This window comes from Ananas comosus, linkage group 1, assembly GCF_001540865.1.
Source record: "Ananas comosus cultivar F153 linkage group 1, ASM154086v1, whole genome shotgun sequence".
NCBI classification, from domain to species: domain Eukaryota; kingdom Viridiplantae; phylum Streptophyta; class Magnoliopsida; order Poales; family Bromeliaceae; genus Ananas; species Ananas comosus.
In genome coordinates this window covers 396070-422855 of record NC_033621.1, presented here as the reverse complement: position 1 = coordinate 422855, position 26786 = coordinate 396070, and the positions used below count along the sequence as shown (strand labels likewise).

General features: G+C 37.4%; 1 protein-coding gene across 1 annotated transcript; it reads left to right on the top strand.

The window, feature by feature from the left end:
* Window positions 1816-26205, top strand: LOC109711722 (protein SPIRRIG). The gene is made up of 19 exons (XM_020234916.1): window positions 1816-2532; window positions 3748-3817; window positions 3913-3998; window positions 4269-4404; window positions 4499-4555; window positions 5149-5325; window positions 5729-5920; window positions 6014-6079; window positions 8611-8725; window positions 8813-9978; window positions 10328-11030; window positions 11126-11228; window positions 11329-12431; window positions 13250-14900; window positions 16032-19097; window positions 19688-19996; window positions 20799-21105; window positions 24047-24193; window positions 24404-26205. The coding sequence occupies exons 1-19, from the start codon at window positions 2309-2311 to the stop codon at window positions 25583-25585; spliced, it is 10860 nt and encodes a 3619-aa protein (XP_020090505.1). The 5' UTR covers window positions 1816-2308; the 3' UTR covers window positions 25586-26205.

Sequence of the window (26786 nt, the reverse complement as noted above, 5' to 3'; positions counted from 1 at the left end):
TGAGATTAAATTTCTCTATCCATATAGCAATAGTTCAAACCAAATTGGCCCTAACTTTTCTCAGGTTTTAAAATTAGGACTAAGGAAACTTGCACCCTGCTTAATTTGTACCAAGAACTAAATTGATTTAGTGAATTCAAGTGAACGTAATCTGTTGTTAGTATTTGTCATTTGAGATGATGTGTGATTGAATTTCATTACTTGTTTTTCTGCTATATTCTTAGATATGATTAGACTCCATGTTAATGGGTTAGTCTAAATAGCAAGATTTTGTACATTTTGGAAAATAAAATAATTAATAATCATCCGATTTTCTTATATTTGTCAAAACTGATCTAAATCATGAACGATTATTATTATTATTATTATATTATAAATCACTAACTAATAAGCTTCAAAATTTTTTAAAAAATTAGAAGAAAACTATGGCACCATTTTTTTTAAATCAAAGTTGATTTGAGATTTTGACACTTCATTTAATCAAAGCTAGATCCAATCAATGTTGAGTTAATTAGAAATCAATCTCCAAATACTGATGCAATTAATATAAAATTAACGAACTTGTCAAATATGTTATCCAACGGTAAAACGCTCCCCGACGTAGTCCTCCACTCCTCTCCCTTATTTGATGCCTATGGATATTAATTTTATTTTAAATTTAATCGAGTTTTACTTTATTAATTAATGCCTAAGGGCCAACGAAACCACTAACCCCTTCGTCATTACGTTCACACTAATATCCTCCCCCTTTGATCCTTTACAACGCACGCCGAACGCAATCCGTGCGAGCCATTATTCGCGGGGCCACCTGGTGCTTCAATATTCGGGAATCCTCGGTTCGAATCATAAAGCCCACGTGTCAAAAAATCGAGTATGGCTCGATCGCGAATCGGTGAATCGTGCGGGGCAGGGGGCCGGTGGGTCTCCATCGAAGAGAGGCTCGCACGTCCTCTCCGCGTTGCCACGTGGCAGCCCCTTGTCGTCCGTCGTGGCACCGTCGTCATAGGAGCGGGGGGGGGAGGTGAGAGAAAGAGCCGCGGATGAAAGAGAAAGAGAGCGCGTCCGACCACAGGGGAAATTTTCGATGAACCGGGTGTACTGCGTCCACATCCCTACAATCATGCAGCAAAAATTTTAAGTGCTGGTTTCTTAAAAAAAAAAAAAAAAACCTTACTCTCAGTTATTATTTTTTTGGAACTATCTAATGCTAGGTTTTAAATATTCATTATCTTTTATCTATCGATTTCTTCGATAAGACATTCGATTTGACAATACATATTGTTAAATTTATTTTTAAACTTATTACGAATAGAATTTTATAATTTCTTCTTTTAATGTTATTTGGCTAATATTGAAGCAGCTCAAAATAGTAATTTTTAATGAATAATATAAGATGAGCCTGACACTATAAAATAGTAACTTTTATTTTGTATATTTTGAATAGTATATAATTCATATTCAAAAATAATATTTTAATAAATAAATAATATAAGATATATAAGATGAGCTTGACATTATAAAATAGCAAAGTTTGACTTTTATAGAGTTTGAATAGTATAAATTATATTTATTTCATAATACCCACATCGATTATGTATTCTATCGCTAAACATTCTATTTAAGTTTAGAAGATTTTTAATATAGCTATTTTTTATATTGTGTATAATGTGCATTTATAAGATATTTTTTAAAAAATATTATTATTAGTCATTAAATATAAGTTACATTCATTTTTCATCTATACACATGGTGCAGGCAAAAATTTTGCAACCGGAGCTCTTTTGTATTCCGTCTCTGACACACAGAGAGAGAAAGAAGAGAGAGAGATTAGAGAGAGATTTCAGAGAGGAGAAAAATAAAACCCCGCACCAAATTTCGCCTCCGTCCCCTAACCGAAATTTCGGGTCCTCTCTCTCTCTCTCTCTCTCTCTCTCTCTCTCTCTCTCCTCCTCCCTCGCTCCTCCCCGCTTGAGCTCTTTCCCCCAATCCCCATTACTCCAATCGAAACCCTCCTCGTTCCAATCCAAAACGAGCGTTTTAGATCGATTCCGATCCCAGGGACCCCTCTCGAAGACGAGATCCGAAGCTCCCCACGATCTAATCTCCCACGTCCGATCCCTAATCCCCCTCACTTTCCTCCGTTTCGATCTCTTCTCGCCGCTTCTCGATTGCGGAAGCGCAGAGAAGGTGAAGAGGAAGAGGTAAAGTGCGGTGTTATTGCGCGGGGAGTTGCGGATCCGGCGACCGGATCTAGGGTTTGATCGGGGGTAGAAGGGGAGGGGAGTCGTCGGATGAGGGGGCCCGCATTATGTTCCAGTCGTCGCGGAAAACAATGAAATGGGCGACATTGCTTGAGAACATCAGAGGGAAGGTCGGGCTCTCCGGATCGTCGCCGCAGCCGTCCCAGTCACTTCAGCACCATCAGCAGCATCCCTCCCCGTCGCTCGCCCCGCTTTCCGTCGATTACGGAGCTGGAGCTGCAGCGTCCGATGCTGCCCAGCCGGATGCGTCCCCCGGCTTCTCCCCCGCCAGGTCCACATCCGCCCTTTCTCTCACTCTGTCTGCGTCTTAAATCATGAATCCTGTTTGTTTTCTCGCTTGTCCGTTTTTGCTAGATGTTTGTGTTTATGGATAGTGAAGTGAATACGGCACAACTTCTAACTCAACTTGGAGGAGCAGTAAGAAAGATGCGATTTTTACATGTCTTTCCGTTAGGAAGGTGATTGCAAACAAGCTTTTTTTCGCTCTTTGTCTGAGGAGAGAAATTTTGCGAGTGAATAGCCCACTTTTTGGGTGCCAAAGTTGCAATCTTTTTATGAATTGGCTCAAGAGACCAGCAAACATGCATCTGAACAACAGTTTTAAACTAATTGATTTTTTTTTTTTAAAAAAATTTATTTAGCCTTTGTGCTGTCATGTCGTTTTGATTATTTCTGCTACTGATTTACGCCTGTGGCATCAACTGAAAAGGCTCAATGCTGGCACAGGTGCAGGCTGCTTTGTCGGCACATTGGAAAAGTTTGGTCCTTTCATTGAGAAAATATTAAACAGCCAAATCATGCGAAATACTTAACAGAGAAAAGATCGACTGTTGGAGAAAAATGATGAATTGCTTATTATCATATTCTTATTATAATCATTGGTTTGGGTCAATAGCCTGATTAACCGGTGCATGATCGGATAATGTTTCTCGAGAATCTGAACATCAATCCTTCTTGGCTCCCTTGTGAATTGGCTCTAACTGTGATTTTATGATAAACTTATACTAAATCAGTATTTAAGTTTAAATGTTTTACTTTTTGAAAATAGACTATACTGTAGCCATTAAACAGAAATCTTGCTTTACGATAGTGTTGTAGATCTCAAGATTTGCGTATTCCCTATTGTACTTGGAAGTAGTTTAGCTCCAACAGCATCTATATACATGCCATAGTAACATGCAATGAATACCTAAGAAACATATTACTAAATATTGTTATTGCTCATCTATGAAATTACATTGAAACTGTTTCATGAGGACGCAATTTGCCAATCCATTACTTGTATTGTTGCTTTTGGTTTTTCTCTTGTATTATGTTCCTTTGACATTTTGTTTCACTTTTTGCAAATAAAAGATGTAATCGTTATGGACCTGAAGTATTTTTTTCACTTTTTTAGGGTATTAAATTTTGATATATCTTGATAACAGATTGTCTAACCTTTTAGCTCCTTAATATTGATAATATTTTTCACTTTTGGTGATAGCAGAGGCAAACATGAACTTGAACTGGACTTTAAGAAGTTCTGGGAAGAATTCCGCTCTTCCAGCTCTGAGAAGGTGTGCCATATTTGTTTAATGATTCTCACGAGTCAGTAATTCTGCAAGCTGTGTCCTACAAGTAATATTCTTATGCTCTGAGTTTTACTATGCAGGAGAAAGAAACGGCCTTGAACATGGCAGTTGATGTCTTCTGTAGACTAGTCAAGCAGCAGTCTAGTGTAGCTCAACTAGTTACAAAGTATGATGCCCCGTCCTCCTAAAATTACGCTGCAAAGTATATGATTTCTGCATTGCTTTTTATGCTGATATGTATTTAAGGTTTAAGTGTTGTTTACCTTTGCCAAGTTTAACTGCCATCAACGACTGTGTATTAAATGATTCAATACAGTAATAAATATACTTATTAGTCAGTCCTTATGGTATCATTGTCTCATAAACTGCATACAGATATGAAAGTTTTGTTTCTTGTGGAGTTCTAAGTTCATGTCCATGTCCATGTGATTCTCAGGTTAGTTGAGGCACATGTTTTCTCTTTTGTTGTTGGAAGAGCCTTTGTAACTGATGTGGAGAAATTGAGAATGCACCGAAAGGGGAGATCTTTAATTGTTGCAGATGTTATCAGCTTCTTTTCAGAAGTGATGGAGGTCTGCCAGCCCCCAAATTTCATCTTATTTTTGTTCTCTGCACCTATATTATTTTAGTATGAACATGCTGACAAAGTACTTACCCTTACACCAGGATGACGTCAGTCCCGGTTCAAACCTGTTGTATGCAGTAGAAGTTTTGGTTACAGGGGTATGTTGATGTGCTTGCACCAATCTGTAAAGGCTGACTTGCTTTTTTCTACTATTATGAAAAGCTTTTATTATTATTATTTTTTAATATTCTTGCACATGTAGACTGTAACCTAAGTAATAGTTGTGCCATTTGATCTCACAGTTAGTTTGACTAGCCTCAAAGAGTAAAATTCTTGTAACATTTGCTGGAGTTGTAAAAGATTATGGTGGTTTGCCTCTTGTTTACTTCCGGAGTAGATCTTCGAGCAGCTAGTATTTAGATTGTCCATTTGCTAAAATATGTAGTCAGAAAGTAATCGGTAGCATGAATTTGTTGCTTATTATTATTAGCTCAAACGGCAAAAGTATCCCCTCGTTCATCAATGTGAGAGTAAAACTTTAAGATGATTGGAGGCTTGTACAAGCAAACATGCACTGTGGCTCCAAGATTTTTAGCACAAAAAGCTTTCGCCATCAGTACGCTTTTGCTATTGGAACAAATATCACCGATTTCATGCTCATATGCAATTCCACTGGGAAAATCATGCCTCAAAACTTGTGGACATTTGAAAACAAAATATAGACTAAAACATAACTCTTTTACGCCTGCAGCCAATTGATAAGCAGCCTCTGTTGGATTCTGGTATTTTATGTTGCCTTATTCGTATCCTCAATTCTCTTCTAAGTTGCGATGAATCCAATCAAGGAGAATCTGTGGTCAGTGAAGAAGGTGCAATTTTAAGCGACAAAAGTATGGACAGAGATGCTGTACGAGTGAGGCGACTTGAGGTATTGTTGCCCTCTCCCTGTGGTTGCAGAAATTTTAGCCATCATATATGAAACCTTTTAGAATTTTTGCAATGGTATTTTGGTTATGAAAAGCTGCATTTTCTTGGTGAAGATGAACTGAGGCATTTGGGGTGCCAATAATGCTTTATTTTGTGATTGAAATTTGTTCAGTATGCTCTTAAAATTTAGGTGAAATTTTTCATAGCATGTCTGCTAGCATGAAGTATCATTCTGACAATTGGATACTTCTAGTAATTTTTCTGCTGATATATTACTAGCATATTCTTCTGCTTTGACTTTTTATCTTCTTTTTTGACTTGAACACATTTGCGTACTTTTCTTGCAATTATATTGTGATAGTGTGTGGTTCAATCACTGTCTTCCATATTTTTATTTTATGCAGATAGAGGGAAGCGTAGTGCATATTATGAAGGCATTAGCGAGCCATCCTTCTGCTGCACCAAGTTTAATTGAAGACGATTCACTTCAGCTTCTGTTTCACATGGTTGTGAATGGCTCTTTGACTGTGTTTTCTCAGTTTAGAGAGGGCCTCGTTCCTTTGCACACAATTCAACTTCATCGACATGCCATGCAGGTTTTTCATTTAATTACTGGGGCCTCTTTAGATAGAACAATGAATTCTTTCCACAGTTTGTTTGGCTAAAACATTCTTGTGATTGTATTTCAGATTCTTGGTCTTATTCTCGTGAATGACAATGGAAGTGCTGCAAAGTATATACGCAAACATCATTTGGTAATCCCTTTTTTTTTACTCTCTGGTCTTTAGTGATAGATACAAGTTGCTTTGTCCTCATCTAGTGTGAATGTAATATTAATATATATATATATATAGAGAGAGAGAGAGAGAGAGAGTCCATCTACTATACTCAATAGTACCAAACGCTTGGTGCTATTTAGTTTTCTGCCATTAGATCCACCCCTTTGATCATTTCCACTTGTTAGATCATACTTTTCAACCAACCAACCACTCAACCCTAGGGAGTCACTACTATCCAAACCGGGGACCACTATCATCCTAATTCCTAACCGCACATCCCTTCATTCAAGGGCTGAAACCTAAGAGCACTAAGCGCTTGGTACTATTTGTAATACTAATTCTAATATGCATAGACTAAATTCTAAATATGTGGCCGTTTTTTGGATTCCGATTTTTTACTCCTTTGTTTTGGGTGCCTTCTGGTTGGATCTGCGTTTTCTTTCGTTTAATTTACGTAATTGGTTCGATTATGTCTCCTATAGTAGATTTCTCTTCCAATTTTAACATATTTTTCCATGGATTTAGCCTCGGCCTTATATGTCTTGGAACAATTGCATCTTTCTATTAATCTATCTTAGACGTAGACTTCGAGCATATAGCACTTGGTGCTCATAAGTTTTCTACCGCTAAATCTATCCCTTTGATCAATTCCACTCTTTAGATTATGCTATTCCAGTAACCACTTACTCAACCCTAGGGGATCACTATCATCCTAGCCCTACAAATCTTCATCCAAAGGCCAAAAACTTGCAAGCACCAATGACTTGGTGCTTTAAAAGCATAGGAGTTCATATATATATATATATATATATATATGTACACATGTATATATTTAGAGTACATCTTCTGCGCTTTCGAAAGCACAAAGGCCTCCGCGCTTGTAAGTCGTTTTCGATGATGAGACATCCGATTCAACGATTGACTCCGTTAAGTATGATCTATGCTATTAGAACTATTTAGAAACCAAATTTCATAATTTCTTGACATCATTTACCAAGTAATCAAAAGGTCTCAAAAATAACTATTTAACGGCCGATGTGACATGTTTGTAAGTTCAATAGTGTAGAAGAATATAAATTACATGAAACTTTTATAGAAAATTCTACTTAACATCAAGAGCAAGAATAATATTTTTGATTTAAAATTTGAGTCTTTTATCATTATTTTTTATGATATTTTTATTTTCAGCCGTTCATTTTAAGACTACTTGTTCAGTAGGCAAATGAAATCAAAAAATAATGAAATTTGATTTTAAATAGTTCTAATAGCGTGGATTTTGCCTAACGGAGCCTATCATCGAATTGGATATCCCATAATTGCAAATAACTTACATGCACGGAGGCCTCCAGGCTTTCGAAAGCGTAGGAGCCTAGCTCTCTCTCTCTCTCTCTCTCTCTCTCTCTCTCTCTATGTATGTATATATATATATATATATATATAGAGTAAGGCTATTGTGCTCTTAGGAACACGGAGGCTTTCGTGCTCCTGAGCCGTTTTCGATGGAATTTTCGAATTGACGATCGGCTCCGTCAGACTTGATCTAGAGTATTGAAGTATCTAGAAAAATAAATTTTATATTTTTATGGTTTTTCGATATCATTTACCTGACGATCAAAAGGGTTCAAAATCAACGGCTGAAAATAAAAATCTCACGAAAAGTGGTGTTATAGCACAAAAATTTTTGATTAGAGATATTGATCTTGTTGTAGATAGTATAAAGAATTTTCTATCAAAATATCATATGATTTGGATACGTTTACACTGTTAAACTTGGAAACGACAGACATCAATCATAAAAATCTCACAAAAGGTGGTGTTATAGCACAAAAATTTTTGATCAGAGATATTGATCTTGTTGTAGATAGTATAAATAATTTTCTATCAAAATTTCATCTGATTTGGATACTTCTACACTTAAACTTGGAAACGACAGACATCAATCATTAAAAATTATTGATTTTGAACATTTTTGACCGTCAGGTAAATGATATCGAAAAACCGTAAAATTTATTTCCTAGATACTTCAATACGCTAGATCAAGTCTAAAGGAGCTGATCGTCGATGAGAAAATTTCATCATCGAAAATGGCTAAGGAGACCGGAGGCCTCCGTGCTCCTAAGAGCACAGCAGGCCTGCTTCATATATATATGTACATACATATGTGTACTCATGTGTATGCATATATGTAAACATATGTGTAAATATGTGTACACACACACACACACACACACACACACACACACACACACACACACACATATATATATATATATATATATATATATATATATATATNTTTTTTTTTTTTTTTTTTTTTTTTTTTTTTTTTTTTTTTTTTTTTTTTTTTTTTTTTTTTTGTGAGTGATGTTATAGGAAGATAGAATAGCATTTCAGATTGAAAGCGCACCAAAAATGCTATTTTATTCTTGGAATTCATTCAATATAAAATTGTACTTCCCCTTTCTGGTCATTCTCATCATTCGTGTGCTACTGATCTCATTTGCTAGATCAAAGTCCTTCTAACGGCTGTAAAAGACTTCAATCCGGAAAAAGGTGATGCTGCATACACAATGGGTGTAGTGGACTTGTTACTGGAATGCGTTGAATTGTCTTATAGATCTGGTAAGTATTATGCGAGACCATTTTGCTTAACCTGAATACTTAAGTAACTGACAGTTCTGATTTTGTCTTCTGTTGAAATTTTACTAGAGGCTGGCCCGATCAAGCTCAGGGAAGATATACATAATGCACACGGCTATCAGTTTCTTGTTCATTTTGCTTTGACACTATCTAGTTTACACAAGAATCAGATTGTTCGATCTGCTTCTTCAGAATTATTATCTAATGATAGTTCTGAAGGGCACACTTCAAGTGGACCAGATCAATTAGGTCATCAGGAAAGTAGAGCAGATACCTCTCCTACCCATCTTTCTCCAGCTTTATCCAGGCTACTTGATGTCCTCGTAAACCTGGCCCAAACAGGCCCAACGGAAACTGCTGGTGGGAAATCATCAAAATCTGGTCATGGAAGAGCGACGGGTCATAGCAGAAGCCGTACACCATCTTCTGATACGCTCGGCGATGATTTTTCGGAGAAAGGTAGTACCAAAGTCAAGGATCTTGAGGCTATTCAGATGCTGCAGGATATTTTTCTTAAGGCTGACAATGTTGAACTGCAAGCAGAAGTTCTGAACAGAATGTTCAAGCTTTTCTCGAGTCATCTTGAAAACTACAAATTGTGTCAAGAACTTCGTACTGTGCCGCTATTTATACTAAATATGGCAGGTTTCCCTGCATCACTACAGGAAATTATTTTGAAAATCTTAGAGTATGCTGTTACTGTTGTGAACTGTGTCCCCGAGCAGGAGCTGCTATCTCTCTGCTGCTTGTTGCAGCAGCCAATTACTACTAGTCTTAAGCATGCTATACTTGCTTTCTTCGTAAAGCTGCTTTCCTTTGATCAGCAATACAAGAAAGTTCTCAGGGAAGTTGGTGTGTTGGAAGTTCTGTTAGATGACCTGAAACAGCACAAGCTTTTCTCTGGAGGAGAGCAGCAAAATAAGGTCTCTACTACTCTTGAAAGAAAGTCCAGCAATAGTAGTTTACAAAAACACATGGATAGCAAAGATGCAATTCTTTCTTCACCCAAGTTTATGAGCTCTGGTACTGAGAAGTTTCCCATATTTGAGGATGAGGCCACAATTGCTGTTGGATGGGACTGCCTTTTCTATCTATTGAAAAAAGCCGATGCTAATCAGCAATCATTCCGATCGTCCAATGGGGTCAGCGTTGTCCTCCCTTTCTTGGTATCCGATAACCACCGCTCTGGGGTGCTTAGACTATTGTCATGTCTGATGATCGAAGATACTCTTCAGGTTTGCATCCATCCCATCATTTTGTTGCATGTAGACCTGCAAATCACTCAAAACGCACATAATTCCATAGATACTCTCCAAGGGTTGGAAATTTCTTATTACCCTTGTATATTTTAAAGATAATCACAAATGCTTCGAACATATCATAAATGCTCCTGAAAATGCTTTTGTCGTTTTCACTAATGCCTTCCTGGAAGGACATTTTTGAGTATTTAATATGTTGACAAGGGCATCTGGGATATCTCAACCTTTTGAGGGTATGAATAAAGTTTTGATTATTTTTAGCGGTTTACCAGTAGCTTTACCTGAGTTCTTTTTTTTTTGTCTTTCTATTTTTGTATCCTTTTAGGCTCATCCAGAAGAGTTAGGATTGCTGATTGAGATTCTTAAGAGTGGAATGGTGACAAGTGTATTAGGATCTCAATACAAACTTCACGGTGATGCAAAGTGCGATACTTTAGGCGCATTATGGCGCATTCTTGGGGCCAATATTTCAGCACAGAGGGTTTTTGGAGAAGCCACTGGGTTTTCGCTTTTACTGACGACGCTGCATAGTTTCCAGAGTGGTGAAGAAAATACAGAAAATCAATTGTCATCAGCCAGTCACATGAAGGTTTTCAGTTTTCTAATGCGAGCTGTGACAGCTGCTGTGTGCAATAATGCAGTCAACAGGTTGAGGTTGCACACAATCATCTCATCACATACCTTCTATGATCTTCTTTGTGAATCCGGGTTGCTTTCAGTGGATTGTGAAAAGCAAGTTATTCAGTTATTGCTTGAGCTTGCTCTAGAGATTGTCCTTCCACCGACTAATGTGCTGCAATCAGAGAGTGCTTCATCTGATACATGCGAAGATGAGTCAAGTCTCTATTTTGTCACATCCCTTGGTATATCTAGGGTTGATAGGGAGCGGGTATATAATGCTAGTGCCTTTGCTGTTTTAATCCACTCCTTGCTACTCTTTACACCGAAAGTTCAGTTGGATTTACTGAAGTTTATTGAGAAGTTAGCATGTGCTGGTCCCTTCAATCAAGAGAATTTGACTTCTGTTGGTATGAAGCTAGATATTTTCTTCTGTGTGTTTTACTTCTTTTAATGATACACTGACAGTACTTCATCTCTTGTATTTGGCTTGTTCAAAATGTAGGATGCGTTGGTCTTCTACTGGAGACAATTAACCCATTTTTGGAGGGTCTATCTCCATTTCTTAATCATGCTCTGAGAATTGTGGAGGTGCTTGGTGCTTATAGGTCTGTTTTTATGTTTAAACAACATATATGTACTCCCCTTATCTAGATGCTATTTATTCATTGGCCTTCTGTGGTGAACATTAATTTTTTTTGGCTTCAGGCTCTCCTCTTCAGAGCTTCGGCTGCTTGTTAGGTATATTTTGCAACTGAGGGTGAAAAAGTCAGGCCATCCTCTTGTTGATATGATGGAGAAGTTAATTAGAATGGAAGACGTAAGGTTGCAAAATGTTTCCCAAGCTCCTTTTATTGAGATGGACATGAGCAAAGTAGGCCATGCCTCCATCCAGGTCTCACTAGGGGAGAGGACATGGCCTCCTGCTTCTGGGTATTCCTTTGTTTGCTGGTTTCAATTCCACAATTTATTCAAAAACCAATTTAAAGATTCAGAGCAACTTTCTAAAGCCAACTCCGCGAAAAGGAGAATTACATCCAGTGGGCAAGTACTGCGTATATTCTCTGTTGGTGCAGTGGACGACGCCAACACTTTGTATGCCGAACTCTATCTCCAAGAGAATGGTGTATTGGCTCTAGCTACGAGCAGCTCAAGCTTACTTTCGTTTCCAGGAATAGAACTAGAAGAAGGCAGATGGCATCACCTCGCGGTCATTCACAGTAAGCCCAATGCACTAGCTGGGCTTTTCCAGGCCAGCGTGGCCTATCTCTATCTGGACGGAAAACTACGACACACGGGAAAACTAGGGTATTCACCATCCCCATTTGGTAAATCACTACAAGTAACTCTTGGTACACCTGCTTCACGCGGGAAGATTTCTGAGCTGTCGTGGAAACTTCGTTGCTGTTATCTTTTCGAAGAAGCACTCACATCAGGTAGTATTTGTTTCATGTATATCCTTGGTCGAGGATATAGAGGACTGTTTCAAGACACAGATCTTCTTAGGTTTGTACCAAATCAAGCATGTGGTGGAGAGAGTATGGCTATTTTGGATTCATTGGAAATAGAAATGCCCTTGGCTTCAAGTACTCAGCGAATTGATAGTTCAATCAAGCTCGGGAATTCTAGACTTGACGGCAGTGGGTTTGTTTGGGATTTAGAGAGACTGACAAATCTCGCCCTGCAGCTCTCTGGGAAGAAACTCATATTTGGATTCGACGGAACTTCCTCTGAAACTTTTCGAGCATCTGGAACATTGTCCTTGCTGAATCTTGTTGATCCTTTGTCTGCTGCTGCTTCACCAATTGGTGGTTTGTAGTTCCTCATCCCAATTCCCCATCAGTACTCTACAGATATTTTCACTTGTAACCCTGCATTATAGTCTCTATGAATGCATATATTTGTGTATTAACTATCAAGTATTAACGTATTGCTGCAAAACCTGAATTTTCATATTTGCCATTTGCAACTAAATTTCTTACTTACATATTTATACCTACTAGTCCGAAAATTATATTGAATTTAATGTCTTCCTGCTTAAAATACGGGTATTTTTATAAGAAAGTACACTATCAAGGGATATGTATGAAAATTCTGATTTGCATGAGTATATATGTAAATAGACGACTTTGCAGCAAGGATTTAAGTACCCATAGGCACGGGTTATGCCCAACGTGCTACACTGTGTTGTATTTTGCTGACAAGGTATTGACATGATCGGACCCTCGTGCTGATGACACAGTTTAAAGCACTTTTCTTTTAAATTTTAGCCAGTTGTTGTGTCAATAAGGTGCAAAAATTTGATAAAGATATATAATAAGCAATTAGAATATATTGATGCTAAATAAATAAATATTTCATGCCATAGAATGGTGGCACATAGTATTTTTGTGAACGACATACATTGGCACAGCACGGCACTCCTATGCCTTACCATGCTGGCAAGTGCTCGATGCAACCCCGTGCTATGATACTTAAATCCTCTCTCTCTCTCTCTCTCTCTCTCTCTCTCTATATATATATATATATATATATATATATATATATATATACAGAAGCCCGAATACTATTATACGTAGATTCGTGCTCTGGTATTTTGAGAGTTCATAGTTTTCTCTTGAATTTGCAGGTATACCTCGTTATGGGCGTCTGACTGGAGATGTTTACATTTGTAACCACTGCACAATTGGAGATAGTATTCAAACAGTTGGTGGGATGGCTGTTGTGCTTGCTCTTGTCCAAGCTGCTGAGAGCAGAGACATGCTACACATGGCACTGGAGCTACTTGCAGTATCACTCCAGCAGAGTCATCAAAATGTAAAAGACATGCAAGCCCTAAGAGGCTACCATCTTCTTGCCCTTTTCCTTCACCGTCGGATGTCGTTATTTGACATGCAGTCACTTGACATCTTCTTCCGCATTGCTGCATGCGAGGCTTCTTTTCCGGAACCACAAAAGCCACATGTAAACCGGTCTGTAAGTTTTCCTGCTGGAATTTCCCTCGAGGCCGGTCTTGATGATCTTTCTTTACCGAAATTCACTGATGAAATCTCTTCCGTTGGATCTCATGGAGATTTTGACGAATTGTCTGCACAGAAGGATTCATTCAGTCATATTTCTGAGCTCGAAAATACTGATTTATCTGGAGAAACTTCCAACTGCATTGTTTTATCAAATGCTGATATGGTTGAACATGTTCTTTTAGACTGGACTCTATGGGTTACAGCTCCTATTTCGATTCAAATCACACTTCTTGGATTTCTCGAAAGGATGGTATCTATGCATTGGTACAGAAATCATAACCTTACTATATTGCGGCGAATCAACCTTGTGCAACATCTACTAGTAACTCTACAACGCGGTGATGTGGAAGTTCCTGTTTTGGAAAAACTGGTTGTATTGCTCGGTGTTATTCTGGAGGATGGTTTTCTGGCTTCAGAGTTAGAACTTGTTGTAAGGTTTGTAATTATGACATTCGATCCTCCTGAGTTGACTCCTCGCAATCAAACTGTTCGTGAAACAATGGGAAAACACATAATTGTCAGGAACATGCTACTTGAGATGCTTATTGATTTACAAGTTACTATTAATGTTGAAGATTTACTTGAGCAATGGCATAAGATTGTTTCATCCAAACTGATCACATTTTTCCTTGACGAAGCTGTACATCCTACCAGTATGAGATGGATTATGACTCTCTTGGGAGTATGCCTTGCTTCATCCCCCACGTTTGCCCTAAAATTCCGCACTAGTGGAGGTTTCCAAGGGCTGACACGTGTACTTCCAAGCTTCTATGATTCGCCTGAAATATACTACATATTATTCTGTTTAGTATTTGGTAAGCCTGTCTATCCTAGGGTTCCTGAAGTTCGCATGCTTGATTTCCATGTTCTCATGCCTAGTGATGGAAACTATGGGGAACTGAAGTTTGTGGACTTGTTGGAAACCGTGATTGCCATGGCAAAAGCTACGTTTGATAGACTCAGTATGAAGTCAATGCTGGCACATCAAAATTGTAACCTTTCACATCTCAATGGTACCTTAGTTTCGGAGCTTGTTGAAGCCACAACAGATACTGCAGAAGACCTTCAAGGTGAAGCTCTACTACATAAGACGTATGCAGCGAGGTTAATGGGTAGGGAGGCGGCGGCGCCTGCTACTGTCACATCGATACTCAGGTTTATGGTTGACTTGGCAAAGATGTGCCCACCGTTCTCTGCTGTATGCAGGAGAGCTGAATTTCTTGAAAGCTGCGTTGATCTATATTTCTCGTGTGTGAGGTTGGTTTTACATGCTCCAAATAACTTCCCCCACACAAACACCCCCCATCCCTCCTATTTTTGCACAATATTGATTATGTTGTAAAGTGGATATAACCAAAAATTTAAGTACCGTGGCATGGCGTCATACCGAAAACTTGTTGACACGATACGACATGATGCATGCTGGATAGTGCTATGTATGCCGCCGTGCCGGTCACAAAGATATCTATGTGCTAACACGCTATGACATGAAATATTTATTTTCTTCGGCACTAATATGTTCTAATTGCTTGCTATATACTTTTATGAAATATTTGTACTTTATTGAGATAAATAATTTTAATTTCAAGGAAAGGAGGATGGTGAGTTATGCCATTAGCATGGGATTGTATCGTGTTGGCATCATGTTGGCATAGTATGACATGGTGGGCACGGCCCATACTGATATACGCTTAAAACCATATATATATATATGTATGTATGTATGTATGTATGTCCCTGGCAAGTCAGTATGAATATCTGCGCAAAATCATATATAACCCTGTATTATCTCGAATTCTATACCCAAGTGCAGTTTCTTTCTAGAATGCCATTGTCTTACATTGGTAAGTTGGTTTTATGTTAGAAACATATTTTGAAGTGGGGCATTTTCGTAGATATAGGAGTATATGTTCAAGAAATCATGTTCTTGATGGATAAAAGTTGAAAAATGAGTCACAGATATATATATATATATATATATATATATATCTTGTCTGGCTGGGATACTATCAATAGCACGAAGTATTTGGTGCTATTAAGTTTTCTACCGTTAGATTTACCTCTTTTATCATTTTCATTCGTTCGATTATACTATTCAACTAACCACCCACTCAATCCTAGGGGGCCCACATCATCCTAACCGCACATCTTTTAATCCAATGGCAGAAAACTTAATAGCACCAAGTCATTGGTGCTATTAATAGTATTCTAGCCTAGTTCTCTCTCTCTCTCTCTCTCTCTCTATATATATATATATATATATATGTCAATACAAAATTTTGCAGTAGTATATATTTATGTGGTTCTTGTGTGAGTCATACCATGCAGTTGTATATGATCTTTTATTATTTATTTATTCACTTTTTGGCTTTTTGTCCTTTTTTTCAGGGCTGATTCAGCATTAAAAATGGCAAAAGATCTCAAAACTACAACACCAGATGACAAGAACTTGAACGATGCTGATGATAATGAAAGCTCTCAAAATACATTTTCTAGCTTGCCACCAGATCAGGAGCAATCTGCTAAAACTTCTATGAGTATTGGAAGCTTTCCTCAAGAGCAAAAGAGTACCAGCTCTGAAGATACGGGGACACTAAATTATCCTTTGGATGATGCTGAAACAAAGAGAACTGACTTTTCTGCTGCTGAAATTAGCAAGTCTGTTGATGGACAAGATGCTCAAACTATTCAGAATGTCAATGACCAAGTTCGAGAACAAATCTCAATCAAGTCTGACGGTCCTGAGCTTAAGAACCCTAGTTTGAATGGGAGTTTAGATACTAACCCCCCAACCGACTCGCCCTGCTCTGCCTCTATAAATGTCCTTAATTCTCCCGCTTTATCTGAAAGATCAAATTCTAAAATACCAACAACACCAAGTACTTCCCCTGTTATTGCATTAACTTCTTGGCTTGGCGCCATGGGAACTAATAATGATTCAAGAATACTATCATCTGCAACACCATCTATGATTTCTACCGTCTCTCTAAATGAATCTGATGTATCTCCTGATATGAAGCCATCTTTGCAAGGTTCGTCAGCAGTAAACACATTCTTCCCTGTAAGCTCTAAGCTGTTACTTGAGATTGATGATGTGGGCTATGGTGGCGGCCCGTGCTCGGCTGGAGCTACTGCGGTATTGGATTTTGTTGCACAAATCCTTGCTGATATTGTAGCAGAACAACTCAAAGCAACCCTTTTAATCGAGGGCATTTTGGAGTCCGTTCCTTTATATGTGGATGTTGATTCTGCTCTTGTTTTTCAAGGTTTGTGCCTCAGTAGATTGATGAATTTTCTCGAAAGGCGCCTCTTGCGGGATGATGAAGAGGACGACAAAAAACTTGATAAGAATCGTTGGTCTGTGAATCTGGACTCTCTTTGCTGGATGACTGTAGATAGGGTTTATATGGGTTCTTTTCCAAAGCCACTCGGAGTATTGAGGACCCTAGAATTCCTGCTGTCCATGCTACAGCTTGCAAACAAAGATGGCCGTATTGAAGAAGTAGCACCTTCCGGAAAAGGCATATTGTCCATTGCAAGGGGCGCCAAGCAACTTGAAGCATATATACATGCCATTCTGAAGAATACAAATCGCATGATAATGCATTGTTTCCTCCCCTTATTCCTCAAGTCCATTGGAGAAGATGATTTGCTTTTGGCTTTGGGCTTTCAGACAGAAACTGGGAAAAGCTTGTCTACAAAAGCATTGTCACATGATGAGTTTACGATCGATATTTGCACGGTTCTGCAGCTATTAATTGCCAACAAACGCCTTATACTGTGTCCAACCAATCTTGACACTGATTTGATTTGCTGTCTGTGTGTTAATCTAATTGCTCTCCTCCAGGACAAAAGACTAACTGCTCAGAATTTGGCGATGGATTTGATTAAGTACTTATTATTGCATCGTCGGCAAGCCCTAGAGGACCTACTTGTCTCGAAACCGAACCAAGGGCAACCATTGGATGTTTTACATGGGGGTTTCGACAAACTTTTGACAGGAAGCTCCTCTATGTTTTTTGAATGGCTCAACAGCTCCGAGCACACCATCAATAAAGTGTTGGAGCGCTCTGCTTTCATTATGTGGGTTCAATACATTGCCGGATCAGCAAAGTTTCCTGGGGTGAGAATAAAAGGCATGGAAGTAAGGCGCAAGAGAGAAATGGGGAGAAAATCACGTGATAATGCAAAACTAGATTTAAGGCACTGGGAACAGATAAATGAGCGGAGATACGCACTCGAATCAGTTCGTGATTTAATGTCCACCCAACTTCGAGCAATTCGCCAAGATAAATATGGGTGGATTCTTCATGCAGAGAGCGAGTGGCAGAGTCAGCTTCAACAGCTTATACATGAAAGAGGAATATTTCCTATAAAATATACGTCCTTGGAACCTGAGTGGCAGCTCTGTCCTATTGAAGGACCATACAGGATGAGAAAGAAGCTTGAGCGCTGCAAATTTAAAATTGATACAATTCAAAATGTTCTCACAGGTGGGTTTGAGCTTGAAGATATAAAAGTGGCTAAGGAAGAGCGTGACAATGGGCTAGGATTATCTGGGTCCGATACAGATTCGTGTTTAAATGTTTCAAATGATGGTGCCAATGATAAAATATTCGATGGTTCTGAATATGATTCCTTTAGAGAAGAAAATGATGGGCTTAAAATCAAAAGCTCGAGATCTGGTCAGAGTGGTTGGAATGATGATAAGTCTAGCAGTGTAAATGAACCTAGCCTTCACTCTGCTATGGAGTTCGGTGCCAAATCGAGTTCTTTTTCCATTCCAATAACAGATGTAAATGTGAGATCTGAACTGGGTTCTCCTAGGCCATCATATTCAATGAGAGTGAACGATGCAAAAATTTCAGAGGATAAATCAGAAAAGGAATTGCTAGATAATGGGGAATACCTTATCAGACCTTTCCTTGAACCCTCTGAAAAGATAAGGTTTAAGTACAACTGTGAGCGTGTTGTGGGTCTCGACAAACACGATGGTATATTTCTAATTGGGGAACTTTATTTATACATAATCGAAAATTTTTATATTGATGATTCGGGGTGCATCTGTGAGAAGAGCAGCGAAGATGAGCTTTCTGTAATTGATCAAGCGTTGGGTGTGAAGAAGGATATAACAGCAAACAGTGATTTCCAGCTAAAATCACCTTCCACGTGGAGCATGACAGCAAAGATGTTGGTGGGTGGGAGAGCGTGGGCCTATAATGGGGGTGCTTGGGGAAAAGAGAGCATCTGTAGCAGCAGCAATCTGCCACATCCATGGCATATGTGGAAGCTTGATAGCGTTCATGAGCTCCTAAAACGGGATTACCAGCTCCGTCCTGTTGCCATTGAGATATTCAGCATGGATGGATGTAATGATCTTCTGGTTTTCCACAAAAAAGAGAGGGAGGAAGTTTTCCGAAACTTGGTTGCTATGAATCTCCCAAGGAATAGCATGTATGTCTTCCATTTAACTTTTGCATTTTAAATTACTTGAAAGTGCCTTTGTTGATTAAATACCTATAGAATTGAAATGTCTAAAAGTGTGTCACTCTTGGACATGTTTCATCTTTCCTTTCAATTTTTCAGAAGGTAATTATTGCAAATAAGTAGCTTTATCTTTATGAGGTTGAGTCAACTAAATGAAAATGAACATGAAAATGAACACTATCCTCCATTATGTTGAATGTGAAGATCCCGAGCTACAAGAAATTTTTCTGAGATGCGTGCATCTTCGAAGGAGTTAAATTAGTGGATCTATATCGTGAAATTGAATGGATAAATGATGTTGCAAGTTTGATTGGTTTAGCTTGTTATCTTTTTTCTTAAGAACTTGAAGATTCCTTCTTGTTAGCTTTCATTCATTCCTAGTCAATTCTTACCTTTTTTTTAGGTCAATTTCAAGCAGTGATTATTGTGTTAAGGTGTTTAAAATATTTAAATTTTGGATACTTAATACGAAAACAATGCTTAATGTGTTGAGAATCTTGAGATGTTTGTACTTTTTTGAATTCTGGAGATCTAATAGATAAACATATATTTTACAGGTTGGACACAACAATTTCAGGTTCATCAAAACAAGAAAGCAATGAGGCAAGCCGGCTTTTTAAGATCATGGCGAAGTCATTCTCAAAGAGGTGGCAAAATGGGGAAATCAGCAACTTCCAATACCTTATGCATCTAAATACGCTAGCAGGGCGGGGATACAGCGATCTCACACAATACCCAGTATTTCCCTGGGTTCTTGCAGACTACGAGAGTGAAACTTTAGACTTGACAAACCCTCAAACTTTCCGTAAACTTGACAAGCCAATGGGATGCCAAACAGCAGATGGAGAAGAGGAATTCAGGAAAAGGTTTGTTTATTTTATCTATTGGGGCTTTCACATAAATATTGTGCATAATCAATTTTCTTAAAGCAAGTTTTGTCCACCAGCAGGGGTTGTGCCCACCATCCCGTACCGTGCCAACAAGATATTGGCATAATTTGAGCCCCGTGCTGATAGCAAGGCTCAACATCCTCTTTTCTTTGAAAATAGCTAGCAATTATCTCAATAAAGTGCAAAAAAATTAATAAAGATATGTTATAAGCAATTAGAATATGTTGATGCCGAACAAATTAATTATTTTATGTTATAGTGTGTAGCACACAGGCACTTTTGTGATCGGCACACATCGGCATTATACGGTAAGCACCGTGTCATATCATGCCGACAAGTTCTTGACATGATCCCATGCCACGGAACTTAAATCCTTGTCTTGAAGGGTGTATGAACTCTACATTTTGCATATGTACCTCTTGAAAGTGTAGTTTTGATTTTTCTTTGTTTTCTTTTTTGTAAACAAATATACTCTTATCTTAATCTGGGGAGACATTGATTTTGCCTAAGAATTAGAATAGGTTTTTTTTGTAACAACGGGCATTTTTCAGACTAGAGGGCTATGCAGGCTTTTGAAGGACATCTATGAAATTCGGATGTTACTGGAATATGGGCAAATAGATATTCTCATCTTATGTAGTTTACCATACTAGCAGTATTTATTGTTGCTAACCAAAAGGACAGTCCCTTTCTATCATTGTACTTAATAGTTTTTCATTTCTCATCACAAACAGGCCTGATTTTTTTATTTTGTCGTGGTCTTTTATTCTCTTCTCAGATATGAAAGCTGGGATGATCCTGACGTTCCAAAGTTTCACTATGGTTCTCATTATTCTAGTGCTGGGATCGTGCTTTTCTATCTTTTAAGGCTTCCACCGTTCAGTATAGAAAACCAGAAATTGCAAGGCGGGCAATTTGACCATGCTGACCGCTTGTTCAATAGCGTGAGGGACACATGGTTAAGTGCAGCTGGGAAGAGTAACACATCAGATGTGAAGGAGTTGATTCCTGAGTTCTTCTATATGCCAGAGTATTTGGAGAATCGCTTCAGTCTAGATTTGGGAGAAAAACAGTCAGGAGAGAAGGTAACTTATAAGAACCATGCTTTTTTTGCTGCTATTTGGTGCTTTTACATTTGTATATTTCTGGAACATGTTCCATTTTCATATATAGCCCTGATAAATTCTGACTTTCATATATATCCTTTGTATGTGCTGTTTCTTATTAACCCCTTGTGAAAAGGTGTTATCTAATTGGTGGAAGTAGATTGTTTTTTTTTCCTTTTTGAAGACCCACATCTTGTGAAAAGGTGTTATCTAATTGGTGGAAGTAGATTGTTTTTTTTTTTTGAAAGACAATCCGGAAACAGAAAAAATGTGAAAATTGTAATCAAATGCAGACATTTTTTGGAATTCAATACCAACAGAGCTAGGGACCGAAGAGACGGCATAACGTTTATTACAGAAAAGGCATGCTAAGTCATCAAAAGAACTCTTCTTTGTACTTAGCGCTATATATAAATAGTAATCATTTTTTTTCAGGGCCTATATGGAGTTACATATATATATATCTATAGTATGTAATGTATATATATATTGTATGATATGTATAATATATATATGTATGTATGGTTAATGTATATATTATATTGATTATGTATGGCTATATATATATATGTATGTAGTATATAATATTATGTATGGTATGTAATATATGTATGTACTGATAATATATATTATATATGTTATTATAATATGTATGTAATATATATATGTGTATATATGTATATATTATGATATATATACATTATGTATATATATATATATATATGATATATATACATATGTGATATATTATATATATATATGTATATATAATATACTGATGTATATAATATGTATATACATTTATATATATATATATATATATTATATATATATATATATATATATATATAATATATATATATATATAGTATATGTTATGTATGTATGTATGTATGTATATATTATATATAGTATATATATATGTATGTATGTAATGTAATATACATATATATATGATGTAGTATGTATGGTATTACATTATATATTATATTGTAATGTATGTATGTATGTATATCCATAATATATGTATGTATGTTATATGTATGTATGTATAACATATGTATATATATGGATGTATATGTATATATTTATATAGATATTATATATATAATGTATGTATATGTCTATATATATATATATGTATATATACTTATATATATGTTATGTATATATATATATATATGTATATATATGATATGATATGTATATAATATATGAATATATGTATATATAATGTATGTATATGTTTATGTATATGTATATATGTATGTATATAGTATATGTATGTATTATTATATGTATATATTATATATACTATATATATATATATATATTATAGATATTATATGTGTGTGTGTGTGTGTGCTGTGTGTGTGTGTGTATAGGCCATGGCTATGTATACTATTATGAGTATGGAGCCTCGTATTCATAATTGTTTTTCGATGATGGAGCTTCCGAATCGCGATACTGCCGTTAAATATGATCTAAAGTATTATGAAACTTCTAGAAAATAAATTCGTAATTTTTGAAATCATTATAAAGTCCTATCAAGTGGGCCATCAATATGACACGGTCAAATCGAACGACATCTAAAAAGCATGATCGGCATCCTTCAATTTTCAAGATCGGATTTATTGATCTTTAATCTATCTAGTGAATTAGATTTTCTTGATCAAAAAATTCAAAATTCGATCTTTTATCACGTTAAACTAGAAAGTAGGCCCATTACCGGCTGTCAAAAGATTGTCAATTTGGTGACCTGCTTGATGTAAAGGTAAATGATGGTCGAAAAATATTAATTGATTTCTAAATTTTAATGTTGTAAATAAATGTTTAACGGTGCTGGATCGTCTGATTCGAAGCTCTATCATCGCAACAAGCTTATGAGCTCTGGAGAGCGAATTGTACTATAATAGCTTAGTAGTAGCCGGATCTATAATATATATATACTAATATTATATAGTCCAGCTGATTGTGCTATTATTAGCACGAAGCACTTGGTGTACAAGTTCTACCTTATATCTACTCTTTATCATTTTCACCCGTTAGATCAGACTATTCAACCACCATCACTCAACCTAGGGTAGATCTTAGAGGTTGTGCATATATATAATATATATATTATATACTTAGATATATATAGAACTAGGCTACAATATATTCGGTAGACACGGAGCACTCCGTGTACAATTGTTTTGCGATGATGCAGTATCAAATCGCTCGTATCGGTCGGTTAGACTTGAGTCACACTATTGAACAGTGATTCTAGAAACTAAAATTTCATAATTTTCGTATATCATTTAACCTATTCGACAAGTAGTCTAAAAGTTGAACTGGCTGAAATAAAAATCTCATGACTGATGATAAAAGTATTAAATTAAGATCAGATATACTGATCGATTACTGCTAAATAGTGAAAGAATTTTCTATAAAATTATTCAATCGCATTTGGATCTGTTTTACAGCACCTGTTAAAACTCAAAAACAACCCACAATCGGCCAGTAAAATTGTCAATTTTGAGATCTTTTTGATCACTAAGCAAAATGAATGTCCAAAAATTTAAAATTTAGTTTCGAATAACGTTTCAATAGTGTAGATCAGTCTAACGGAGCCGATCGGCGATGGAAAACCGCAGATCTATCGGAAAAACAAACTCGGAGCACGGAGCGCTCGTGCATAACCGATAGCATAGATAGTAGCCGGAACTCTATATATATATATATATATATATATATATATATATGTACGTATGTATTTATGTATGTATGTATGTATATTTTCAGGGATATATATGTAAATTAACTATTTTGTGTGGATATTTGTAGATATTTATTGTAAAAAGGATTTGTATCTGCTGGTAGAAAGCTGCAATTTGTTGGGAATCATGTCCAACTCTTATGGTATGGGTGTTTTTTGCAGGTTGATGATGTTATTTTGCCCCCTTGGGCTAAAGGCAGTGCCAGAGAATTCATAAGGAAGCATCGGGAAGCCTTAGAATCAGATTATGTTTCCGAGAATCTGCATCACTGGATTGATCTCATCTTTGGATACAAACAAAGGGGAAAGGTTTGTGATAAACCCTTTATATATTTATTTATCTATTTACTTGAGCGAATTGGTGCACAATAAGTCTGGGCATATGTTCATCATTCTCAAATCTGAGTACTGGTAGTCTAGCAGTCAACATAGGTAACCAATCAGCACATTTGTGCTACATATATGGCAAATTTGTATAACTGAAAGCGCTCTCTTTTTTTAAAAAAATCAATTTTACAGGCAGCAGAAGAAGCTGTGAATGTGTTTTACCACTACACCTACGAGGGAAATGTGGATATCGATGCAGTCACGGACCCCACCATGAAGGCCTCAATCCTAGCCCAAATTAACCATTTCGGTCAGACCCCTAAGCAACTATTCCTCAAACCCCATCCAAAGCGCAAAACTGACAAAAAGCTCCCCCCCCACCCTCTCCGCTACAGCGCCCATCTTGTTCCCCAAGACATCCGCAAAAACCCCTCTGCCATCTCTCAGATAATCACCTTTAATGAGAAAATCCTATTTGCTGGGGCCAATAGCTTACTGAAACCTGTAAGCTACATCAAGTACATCTCATGGGGGTTTCCAGATCGAAGCCTCAGAGTATTGAGTTATGATCAAGACAAGCTAATTTCAACCTACGAGAACCTACATGGCTCAAACCAGATCCACTGCACAGGCCTGAGCCATGACGGTCAGATTCTTGTGACAGGTGGTGACGATGGGGTTGTCGCTGTCTGGCGGTTTGTGAAAGACGGAACCCGCACCCAAGAGAACTTAATATTGTCGCGGGCCCTCTGTGCTCACACTGCAAAGATAACTTGCGTCTATGTTAGCCAGCCCTATTCGTTGGTCGTTAGTGGATCCGACGACTGTACCGTGATCTTGTGGGACTTGGCAAACCTGGTTTTTGTGAAGCAGCTCCCCAAGTTCCCTGCGCCAATCTCCACTGTACATGTCAACAATCTAACAGGAGAGATTCTGACTGCTGCAGGGGTACTTCTGGCAGTGTGGAGCATTAACGGGGATTGCCTAGCTGTTGTGAACACGTCCCATCTTCCATCTGATCTCGTTTTGTCATTGACAAGCTCGATGCATTCTGATTGGCTGGATACAAACTGGTATGTGACAGGGCATCAGAGCGGGGCAGTGAAGGTGTGGAAAATGGTGCATAGTTTAGAGGACGAAGCCAGTAGCAAAAATAAGTTGCCGACCAATGGTTTTGGGGGGTTGGGCTTAAATGGAAAAATGCCCGAGTATCGCCTTGTGCTTCAGAAAGTGGCCAAGTCGCATAAACACCCTGTTACGGCACTTTGTCTCACAGCTGATCTTAAGCAGTTGTTAAGTGGGGATTCAAATGGGCAATTAGTATCTTGGACACTGCAAGATGATAGCTTTAAGTCGCTAAATGGTCAAGGGTGATGGCGATTAAATGATTTGATTGGTCAGAACTAATCTCTGCCTGTTTGATTGACAAGCACCATATGAGGCTGGCCTAGAGAGAGAAATATTGGATTTTTATTTGCTATTAAGGCCAATGTAGTTTAAGCAGCTTTTTAAATAAGCTGATTCGAGGAGAAAAAGGAAAAACAGCCCGTTGGGCGACGTTGAAACCTACTAGCAGGTTAAAGAATGAAAAAGTAGAACACAAATACAGCGAAGCTTGATGACAGGAAATTTGACTCTAGTTTAATGCTGTGCACTAAAACTGCTGGTTTACCTGTTTTTTTTGCTGTAAATAGGTAGCAACCAGTGAATGTAAAGTTGTGTAAATGGCTATATATAATGTATTTGGGATCTCGCAACTGTGATGGCTTTTTAAGGAATTAGAATGTCAGGTCCCTGGAGGGCTGATAGAGTGGGGAGAGCTTTGATACACTTTCAAGTTATTTCTCTTTTTTCTTTTTAGGGGGTTTCATTCTTTGTTAGGGTGGTAATTTACCGCCCATATTTTAGCTCATTTTGCTCGGGATACATGTAAGATATATATTTTTTTTCATTTATGTATCTGAGTAAAATTTTAAGTGATTTTCAATTGGTTATACTAGTGCTGCTGAAAATCAAGCAAGTCACAAAATTATCTTGCACCAAGTTTTCTTGGCACTCAACAAATTAAGTTTTAGTACGTGTAAAATTCAGAATCGATCAATTATAATTAGTCCTGAGGTTAAATTTAAACTAACACTCATACTTTTCGGAAATGTTACAAAGAGGCACCCAACTAAGCCTGATGGTGCATCCGTGTATGTGATGGACTCATCCACCAGCAGTAGGCTTTTTCTTCTTTTTTTTTCGCCTTTTGCTGCGTCACAAGTGCAAACGTCTTGATAATAACAAAAAGGGATCAATTGCGTTGCAGCTAATTCTAAATCGGGTATTGATCCAGCCAACATTGGTTAGACCGGTCTTAGAGCAAATTTAATTATAATAACACGTGATGCAGGCCTAATTGGAGATTTATCTAATCATGCCCAATCCAGACCAGGCCCAGATTTCAGAGAGCATACTGGGTCCGAAGCATGACCCAATTGGACCGAATTGTAAGCTAAATTTCAATTATTTTCTCAAAAAATTGCATTAAAACAAATTTTCAATTCAAAGTATTCCCTCAGAAGAATCAAAA